The sequence below is a fragment of the Echiichthys vipera genome (genome assembly GCF_963691815.1).
Source record: "Echiichthys vipera genome assembly, chromosome: 17".
NCBI lineage: Eukaryota > Metazoa > Chordata > Actinopteri > Perciformes > Trachinidae > Echiichthys > Echiichthys vipera.
The window spans coordinates 1,168,969-1,179,043 of record NC_139842.1 but is presented as its reverse complement, the minus strand read 5'-3'; the positions used below and the strand labels follow the sequence as shown (position 1 = coordinate 1,179,043).

The 10,075-nt window shown below is 52.5% G+C and overlaps 1 protein-coding gene across 4 annotated transcripts in view; it reads left to right on the top strand.

Annotated features, from left to right (window-relative positions):
• Window positions 1–10,075, top strand: part of taok2a (TAO kinase 2a) — a 21,132-nt gene extending 11,057 nt beyond the window's left edge. Inside the window, exons 9-20 of one of the 4 annotated variants that reach the window (XM_083931337.1) lie at window positions 24–117; window positions 1,026–1,107; window positions 1,197–1,367; window positions 1,475–1,684; window positions 2,435–2,563; window positions 2,737–2,973; window positions 3,895–4,023; window positions 4,102–4,305; window positions 5,037–5,276; window positions 5,427–5,639; window positions 6,602–6,784; window positions 7,238–10,075. In XM_083931337.1, the coding sequence (XP_083787463.1) occupies window positions 24–117; window positions 1,026–1,107; window positions 1,197–1,367; window positions 1,475–1,684; window positions 2,435–2,563; window positions 2,737–2,973; window positions 3,895–4,023; window positions 4,102–4,305; window positions 5,037–5,276; window positions 5,427–5,639; window positions 6,602–6,784; window positions 7,238–8,236 (2,891 nt within the window). In that variant the 3' untranslated portion in view covers window positions 8,237–10,075. Of the gene's footprint in view, window positions 1–23; window positions 118–1,025; window positions 1,108–1,196; window positions 1,368–1,474; window positions 2,564–2,736; window positions 2,974–3,894; window positions 4,024–4,101; window positions 4,306–5,036; window positions 5,277–5,426; window positions 5,649–6,601; window positions 6,785–7,237 lie in introns of all 4 variants that reach the window. The other 3 variants (XM_083931336.1, XM_083931335.1, XM_083931334.1) reach the window with 3 other exon arrangements.

Here is a 10,075-nt window from a genome sequence, read left to right as displayed (position 1 = left end):
TAACGCGGTGCTCTTTTCCACAGCGGAGAGGAAGCCCCCGCTGTTCAATATGAATGCTATGAGTGCCTTATATCACATCGCTCAGAATGAAAGCCCCATCCTTCAGTCCAACCACTGGTGAGAGCTTTTCTCCTTCTCATAATGATCATTTTATCACGTTTCTGTCAACCCTCTGTGAAGGGAAGCTCTTGTTCCTGTTGTCTGTTAATGCTGTGCCTTTACACGTCTCTGTTTGGAGTTCATTCACTTATGAGCTACGTACGTAGGTAAAGATGTAACATACACAGTCAGTGTATGTTTAAATGTATTATTAAATCTGCAGTAAACACTCCACCTCCGCATCACACCAACGTGAACCTTTCACCGCCATTGTTTGAAATGTCCGCGCATGGTCCCTCCTTCTTTTTTCTACGTCCCAACAGGTGCACAGGAAATGACCTCAGAACCGCCGTAGGCCTCGTGCTCGTACACGTGCGCACGCTCGTGCTTGTACACGTGCAAACGTGCTTTACTAAAGCCCACCTCTCCCAAGCGTGCCGCTCCTAGACGTGGTACGGTTGCACTCACACTGGTCAAAGGACCCAGACTTTAGCCGTGACACGTGCTGGGGCACGGTACGGAGGCACAGTGGGAGTGCTTACTGGATCTCCACGCTGCGTCACCTCCTTTCACCGCGTGCGTGCTCCGGAGCGTCCTGATATCAGGAAACGAACTAAACGGGAAACTAAAGGACAGAATCGATGATCTAAAGAAGTGCTCAGAGCTTCTTCAGACGCCTCCATGTTAAAAAACCACAGAAACTCTGTTTAAAGAGGATTTGCCTGAATATCACCACGTGTTTTACAGACGCTCGTGTTCAGACAGGATGAGTTTGAACCTGTACGGTGAAGAACCTAAACACCAGATGTGTTTTTCCACCGGCGCTAATTTCGGCGTGTTCGTTACCGGAGGGTCGGAGCCGCAGATTAAGAAATGAGCTGAATATTCTGATCTCTTCAATAACATTATCCCGTATTTCTCCGCAGGTCTGATTCCTTCCGCAACTTTGTTGACTCTTGCCTCCAGAAGATTCCCCAGGACCGTCCTACCTCCGACGTGCTGCTGAACGTGAGAACGCGTCCCTTTCTCTACCCAAACATTTCCGTCCTGTTCAGTGCCTCCGTGCTCACGCGTGCCTGGTCTCTTCCCTTCCGCAGCATCGCTTCTTGTGCCGCGAGCGTCCGCTGACGGTCATCATGGACCTGATCGCACGAACCAAGGACGCAGTGAGAGAGCTGGACAACCTGCAGTACCGCAAGATGAAGAAGATCCTCTTCCAGGAGACGCAGCAGAACGGCCCTGTGTCCGAGGGCGGGGAGGACGAGGAGGTGAGGAGAGGGCAGAGAGGGGAGGATGACGGCCGTTTATTTACTTTTATGTTCTACTTGATGATGAGTACGGTGCTCAACCCTGTGTGTGTGTGCGTGTGTGTCAGGAGGTGGAGCAGTACCTGCTGCGGACGGGCACCGTCAACAGCATGGAGAGCTCCCAGTCGGTGCCCAGCATGTCTATCTCCGCCAGCTCCCAGAGCAGCTCCGTCAACAGTCTGGCCGACGCCTCCGACGACAGCAGCAGCGAGATGGCCATGATGCAGGAGGGCGAGCACACCGTCACCTCCAACAGCTCCATCATCCACAGACCCATGGTAAGCACCCCGTCACTGGGCCTCCTCCTGCAGCTCCTCCGTCACTGGGCCTCCTCCTGCAGCTCCTCAGTCACTGGGCCTCCTCCTGCAGCTCCTCAGTCACTGGGCCTCCTCCTGCAGCTCCTCAGTCACTGGGCCTCCTCCTGCAGCTCCTCAGTCACTGGGTCTCCTCCTGCAGCTCCTCCGTCACTGGGCCTCCTCCTGCAGCTCCTCAGTCACTGGGCCTCCTCCTGCAGCTCCTCAGTCACTGGGCCTCCTCCTGCAGCTCCTCAGTCACTGGGCCTCCTCCTGCAGCTCCTCAGTCACTGGGCCTCCTCCTGCAGCTCCTCAGTCACTGGGCCTCCTCCTGCAGCTCCTCAGTCACTGGGCCTCCTCCTGCAGCTCCTCAGTCACTGGGCCTCCTCCTGCAGCTCCTCAGTCACTGGGCCTCCTCCTGCAGCTCCTCAGTCACTGGGCCTCCTCCTGCAGTTCCTCAGTCACTGGGCCTCCTCCTGCAGTTCCTCTGTCACTGGGCCTCCTCCTGCAGCTCCTCTGTCACTGGGCCTCCTCCTGCAGTTCCTCCTTTACTGGGCCTCCTGCTGCAGCTCCTCACTGCTCCTTGCTCACAGAATTATCTACAGTTTTAAAAATTGTTTTTTAAATCTGGGTTCATGTGATAAAAACGTGCCTGACTCTGCCCCTCTCTCCTGTCCTCCTCCTCTTCTCCTTCTTCTTCTTCTTCTTCTTCCTCTTTCTCTTCCTCCTCCTCAGGGTCAGGATAACATCTACGATGATCCGTACCAGCCAGAGATGGACCAACCTCAGGCTCCGTCAGCCGGACGCCGTCGAGCGTATTACCGTAACCGTGACCACTTCGCCACCATCCGAACTGCCTCATTGGTCAGTCTCCCTCCTCCTCCCTGCTTGTTGTTGTGGGAACGTTTTGTGAATAGATGTGGGCGGGGCTTAATGTGCTTCGTCTCTGTGATAAATAATAAAACTGTCTGCGTCTCAGTCGGTGTGTTTTGGGACATGTTCGCCGCCTTCACCCGTCCATCTCCTCCCTCCTGCAGGTGACCCGTCAGATCCAGGAGCACGAGCAGGGCTCGGCGCTGCGGGAGCAGATGTCCGGGTACAAACGGATGCGGCGGCAGCACCAGAAGCAGCTGATGGGGCTGGAGAACAAGTTGAAGGCGGAGATGGACGAGCACCAGCTGAAACTGGACAAGGAGCTGGAGAACCAGAGGAACAGCTTCTCCACCGAGGCAGACAAACTGTCCAAGAAGCACCAGGCCATCCTGGAGAAAGAGGTACCAACAGGCTGCATGTTAAAGAGGACCTATTCTGCTTTTCCATCTTTCCTGACCTATCAATGTGCCTATATTGTTCTATAGTCGTGTTAAACGTCTGGGTCGGCTGTGCTCAGCTCTGAACGCTAGCGTGTCGCTTGCTGTGAGAGTTTTCTCCAAATTTCCTGAATTTGTCTCTGTAGAAAAATCCTGACTTCCTATCGGTATTGCTGCTACACACAGGCTCACACTGTAAGCTGTGAGTTTGGACACTTTTGGAAATTAACCTGTTAAAGCTAACGTTAGCATGTTAGGCAGCTAACGTGGCTGTGTTCAGCTGCTTAGGTCACTTGCTGTGTCTCAAATCGCGCACTTCCACCCTCAAACAGGCTTTGAAAACGCCCAAACGGCTGAGTGTGGATCGATGGACACTCAACTTCCTCAACAACTACATTCACTTTATAATGTAAATATTTTTGGCGATGTGCTGAGTCAGAAGCGTTGATGGGAAAGTGCAGGGCGGCAGTGTGTGATTTTGGACACAGCAAAGGATTCCGTAACATTTCCCTGCACGCTGCATAAACGGACCAGCCGACCGTATTTGGACCATCGCTCCAAATGCGTGAATGACGATATCATGAACCCAACAAGAGAGCAGCCGGGGACAAACGACCGGGGTCCATGGGAGTCTTCAGGACTGCAGCTCGTCTACTCTGCTGTTATGCTAGTGCTAACCAGTGCTAACTGACGTTCATAGTGAAGCAGATCAATAACAGGACAGACACATGTTCACACGACCCGCCAGAAAAGTTTTCAACCCGTGTGTTGGAGGTTTTGGGACAGGCCTCCATCCTGTAATGCGAAACGTTTGAAGTCGCGTCTGTACATTGGCTTTGTTTGTGAACGCGCCTTCACCTCGACCATGTTTGTGTCCCACCGCAGACGAAAGCTGCGCTGACAGAAGAGAAGAAGTTCCAGCAGCACATTCTGGGCCAGCAGAAGAAAGAACTGACCAGTTTACTGGAGTCCCAGAAACGTCAGTACCGCCAACGCAAGGACCAGCTGAAAGAGGTCAGAGCGCGTCCTGGAAAAGTATTCATCAGTGTTTTGAGCATTGGTTCTTATCTGGTCTCCTTCTTTTCTACACAGGAGCTGAGTGAGAACCAGTCGACTCCGAAGCGAGAGAAGCAGGAGTGGTTGATCCGTCAGAAGGAGTGTCTGCAGCAGATGCAGGCGGAGGAGGAGGCCAGCCTGCTGCGGAGGCAGCGGCAGTACTACGAGCTGCAGTGTCGTCAGTACAAGAGGAAGATGCTGCTGGCTCGCCACAACCTGGAGCAGGACCTGCTGCGAGAGGTACGGCCGCTCGAGGTTCTGCACCAGAGACGTGACGAGCGCTCGACGGCCGCCTTTAACCACGAGTGCAGCCGGGAGACTCTCTCTGCCGGAGTTAATTACCGTATTTTCCGCACTATAAGGCGCAGCACATTATAAGGTGTATAGAACAGACGCTACAGTGGAGGCTGGGGTTACGTTCTGCATCCATTAGATGGAGCTGCTCTAAAGGGAACGTCAACACAACAGCCAGGGGAGGTCGTCTTGTTGCTTCCTCCACTTCGGCACCATTGATTGGTTCATGTTCAACTCTCTGGCTGCTGCTCTATTCCCGTGTTCTACTGCGTGACTAATGGCCTTGAGTGTAAACTCTGCGTCGTAAGCGTGTCTCTTAACAGGAGCCATTTTGGGCTCTTTACACAAACACACACATGGAAATGAAACGGCACGCTTCACGCAGTCGTATATCTCAACATGCACCGCGCGTTACTTCTTCTACGGGGAAAATAGAGTCGGTGGCTGCTCACCGTAGTTGGAGACCTGTTGTGGTTCAATATTGGTCCATATATAAGGAGCACCGGATTATAAGGCGCACTGTCGGCCTTTGAGACATTTGAAGGTTTTTTAGGTGCAACTTATAGTGCGGAAAATACGGTAGATCAGGACACAGTTTCACACCTGTAATCTGTATTTTCCTTCTTCTCCGTCTCCTCCCGTGTTCCCACTGACCCCCTCGTCTCGTCCTCCACCAGGACCTGAACAAGAAGCAGACCCAGAAGGACCTGGAGTGCGCCATGCTGCTGCGGCACCACGAGTCCACCCAGGAGCTGGAGTTCAGGCAGCTGGGCTCGGTGCAGCGGACGCGGGCCGACCTGATCCGAACGCAACACCAGACCGAACTGACCAACCAGATGGAGTACAACAAGCGGCGCGAGCAGGAGCTGAGGCAGAAACACACCATGGAGGTCCGGCAGCAGCCCAAGAGCCTCAAGGTCGGTGGAAAACCTGAGATCTGGGCAATACTGTGTTTGAGTGATTGGAGCAGGGACGTCAGGAGGAACCGACGGCCTCGTAACAACAGTTTTAGCAACGAAAAATCCCAAATCTTGTAGAATAACTTTGGTACTGTGTGATTGTTTCAGTCCAAAGAGCTGCAGATCAAGCGTCAGTTCCAGGAGACCTGTAAGATCCAGACCCGTCAGTACAAAGCCCTGAGGAACCACCTGCTGGAGAGCACTCCCAAATCCGACCACAAGGCCGTCCTCAAACGCCTCAAAGAGGAGCAAACACGTAAGCTGGCCATCCTGGCCGAGCAGTACGACCACTCCATCAACGACATGCTGTCCACACAGGCTGTGAGTAAGGCAAGGAAACCCCCGCGCACCTGCTGCACCTACACCACCCAGAGAACCAGTAAATACACTTAAAACACATCAGAGAACCAGTAAATACACTTAAAACACATCAAAGAACCAGTAAATACACTTAAAACACGTCAAAGAACCAGTAAATACACTTAAAACACATCAAAGAACCAGTAAATACACTTAAAACATGTCAAAGAACCAGTAAATACACTTAAAACATGTCAAAGAACCAGTAAATACACTTAAAACACATCAAAGAACCAGTAAATACACTTAAAACACATCAGAGAACCAGTAAATACACTTAAAACACGTCAGAGAACCAGTAAATACACTTAAAACACGTCAGAGAACCAGTAAATACACTTAAAACACGTCAGAGAACCAGTAAATACACTTAAAACACATCAAAGAACCAGTAAATACACTTAAAACACATCAGAGAACCAGTAAATACACTTAAAACACATCAAAGAACCAGTAAATACACTTAAAACACATCAGAGAACCAGTAAATACACTTAAAACACATCAGAGAACCAGTAAATACACTTAAAACACATCAGAGAACCAGTAAATACACTTAAAACACATCAAAGAACCAGTAAATACACTTAAAACATGTCAAATAAATAATAAATACACTTAAAACACGTCAGAGAACTTAAAATAAATAATAATTACACAGTTAAAAATGAATAAAAATAAATGAATAAAAGGGAAAATTAAATAGGTATGTAAATAAATAGATGGATTTATATTAATAAATAGATTTAATCAATAATTAATGCCGACGTTCTGATATCTGTGCGTCTAACGCCACAGTGAGGGACGTGTTTCTCTCACAGTCGCTGTGAAAGACTAAAAAATAGATGAAATGTTTCTGCACGTCACCTCTGAGCTGACCTCCTCTGACGCCGCCGCTCGCCCCCGTGCTTCTGCTCCCACAGCTGCGTCTGGACGAGACCCAGGAGGCCGAGTACCAGGTGCTGAGGATGCAGCTGCAGCAGGAGCTGGAGCTGCTCAACGCGTACCAGAGCAAGATCAAGATCCACACGGACACGCAGCACGAGAGGGAGGTGAAGGACCTGGAGCAGAGGGTGTCCATCCGCCGGGCGCTGCTGGAGCAACGGGTACGTCCACCAAACACACAGGTCAAAGGTTGAATCTGGAGAATGAGCAACAACAAAAAAGAAGTCTAGCAGTGGGGTTGCCAGGTTGGTCAGACCCGGCCCAGTAGCTCCAGGAGAGCGGAGTCTGTTTGAGCCTGTTTGAACCCGTCCCCTCCAGAAAATCACAGCATCAAAACAAGGATTAGAGGAGTTTGACTGACAGTTAGCGTTAGCCGTTAGCGTTAGCCATTGCAGCTAAGTGCAGATGAAAGTGATGTTAGCATCCAGGAGCAGCGTAGCCATGTGGGCGTGCGTTTGAATGGCGTTCCTCTCCTTTCTTTCATTATTTTCTCTATAAATTGTTGTAAAATAGTAAAAAAGTTCAAAACGATGTCTTTTAAATAGTTTATTTTCATATGAGGCAGAAAAGCGTCGTGTGTTCGATCCCCTGACCATGTGCTCGTGTGTTTTCAGATCGAGGAGGAGATGCTCTCGCTGCAGAACGAACGCTCCGAGCGAATCCGGACGCTGCTCGAGCGCCAGGCCCACGAGATCGAGGCCTTCGACTCGGAGAGCATGCGCCTCGGCTTCAGCAACATGGCGCTGAGCGGCATCCCGGCCGAGGCCTTCAACCAGGGCTACCCGACCCCCAGCCCGTCCTCGGGCTCCAGCGGGTGGCCCTCCCGGCCCGTCCCTCGGTCCGGCAGCCACTGGACCCACAGCGTGCAGAACTCTGTGGCGACGCCGTCCTGGCGCAGTCAGAACCACGGCGGGGGAGGCTTCAGCCGCGCCGAGTCCATCAGCTCGTCCCACGGCCTCGGCAGGGACAGCGAGATGCACAAGAGCAGCCGGGGCCACGTCTCCTCGCACGCCTCCCACTCCTCGCACGCCTCCCACGCCTCCTCCCACTCCTCGCACGCCTCCTCCCACTCCTCCCACGCTGTCTCCCACGCCGTCTCCCACCACCACCACCATCACCAGCAGCAGCAGCAGCAGCAGCAGCACTACCTCCCTCAGCACTACCAGCACCACCAGAGCACGCCGCAGCTCTACCGCGAGACCCACGACAGCCGGGAGCGCGACCGGGCCAGAGAGTGGGTGGGCGGCGGCAGCGGTGGCGTCGGCGGCCAATACCCCCTTCACTCCCAGGTCCACCACCACCGCCACCACCTCGCCACCCACGCCTCCTCCCAGTCCTTGGCTCTCCTGCCTCCCCCGCCGCCACCTCCCCCCATGTCCTCCTCCTCTCCTCCCTCCTCCGCCTCTTCTTCGTCATCGTCACAGGGAGGCTACGGCGGCGGCGGCCTGAGCATCAGGGGCCCCGGCCTCATGGCCCTAAGGAACAGCCCCCAGCCTCTGAGGAGGACGGCCTCCGGAGGGCCGGGGGGCGGCGGGGGGAGCGACGGCGGGCTGAGCCGGAGCACGTCGGTCACTTCTCACATTTCTAACGGCTCGCACCTCTCTTACTCGTGAAACCGCCCGACTCCTCAGACGGCGCCGCCACAGAGAGGAGGGTGTTCGCTTTTAGCCGATTTTAAGAGTAAAACGGCACCAAACAGGTTTTCAGTGAAGAGTCCAACGTCTCCTTTCTTCGAGTGTTTCTGACGCACGCCAAGAAAGAGAGGAAGTCTCTTCTTTATGTTTTTAGCTCGCTCCCACAGACTGTGTGAAAGAGATGGACGCCTCACGGTGTGTGGACGACGGTTCTGAGCGCTTTGACCGTCACCATCCCGGATGTGGTCATATTTGGGCGAGAGGGCGGAGCGGGAAGCCAGCGTCGCTTCAATGACGCTAAGCTAAACTCTACAAATACGCCGCCCTATCTCCAGTTACCAGCTAACGTTAGCGTCGTTAGCAACGTTAGCACGCTGATTTTTCAGAGACACAAACGTCCCAGACTTTAACACAGACGATGCCCAAAAACAAGTTCACTTATTCACTATTTTAATGTCCACCGTTGCCATGGATACACTTAAATGTTGATTGACAGGTGGCTGTGTAGCCCCGCCCCATAGCGCCCCCTGCGCTCTCGTCCGTTTGACTCTAAATGAACATCACGCTGAACTGAAGAAGACTTGAAACTAGAGACTGAGACACGAACTCATCAGGAAAACATTTACTAAGGAAATAAACCACGAGAAGTTCAGACTCATTTTCTCATTGACTTCTACACAATCACGCTTCTGTGTGGAGCCGGTGGAGTCGCCCCCTGCTGGACATGAGAGGGAACATCTCTTTTCCACAGTCTGTGGTCGATCCGGAGTATTACACATCACTGTCGACCTCTTCCTCCACACGGTTAAAGAGTTGCACAGGAACAGGGATGGAAACAAAAATGAGCCACGTGCTGCGAAACGAACGAGTCCAACAACAACAACAACAACAAAAGTGTGTTTGTTCATTTTGCGTCGGGTCGAATCTGTCGCACGGTCGTGAACCGTCGCAGCAGCGCGAGCGTCGGAGCGGGTTTCGATCCCACGACAGTTGTGGAGCTTCCACTCGGCCCGCGGTGCTTTTAAGAACCACTGTAACTATGTAAATAACAGTCAGTTGTAAACACTTTTTTTGTTTGTTTGTTTTTTCCGGAGCGTTGGAGACATTGGCGTGCGGCGTCGACCGAGACGAAGACTTCCTGGAAACACATTTCTTTTTATTGGTAGAGCTTAAATAAGATTCTGTACATGACAATTAAAGAAACACTGCCATCTCTGTGGGGCTGAACCCGCGGCGCCCTTTACGTCGTCTTAAAGGGGCGGCGGCGGCTGAAGCGGCGGCGGCGAGGGAAGCTTGAGGCTTGTTTGCTGTTTTCATCAGATCATCTGCAGCTGAGAGACGAGCTCCAGCAGCGAGTCCTGCGTCAAAACTAAGCAAAATAAACTCAAGACTGTCAAATCAAACGCTTTCTTCCTGTTCTTTTCCACCGTGCACCGTTTGGATTCAAGCTTTCACCAAACTGAGACGTTAATGACATTAACGCCTCAAAACGACCTCGTTTAAAGCGACAGGACCTAAAGAAAACTCCCCAAACTCTCGTAAAGTTCAGTTCAGACCGAAGATTCACAGAGAAACTGAGTCTCCAGAGATTCAAGTCATCAAATCTCCAGCGGCTGCTTTCAACGTCACACACGTCACCGGTTACAACAGCCAGTCAATCGATCTGAGGCTCAGAGAGAGACGGACGGCGCCCTCCCACTGTGCGTGCGTCCCGTGCCCCGTGCTTTAGGGTCCTTGTCCCCCCCTCCAGGCCCGTTTGTACTCACACTACCTGGGCCTCGGAGAATGCTTCTTGCTGCCTATACGTCATCACGCCGT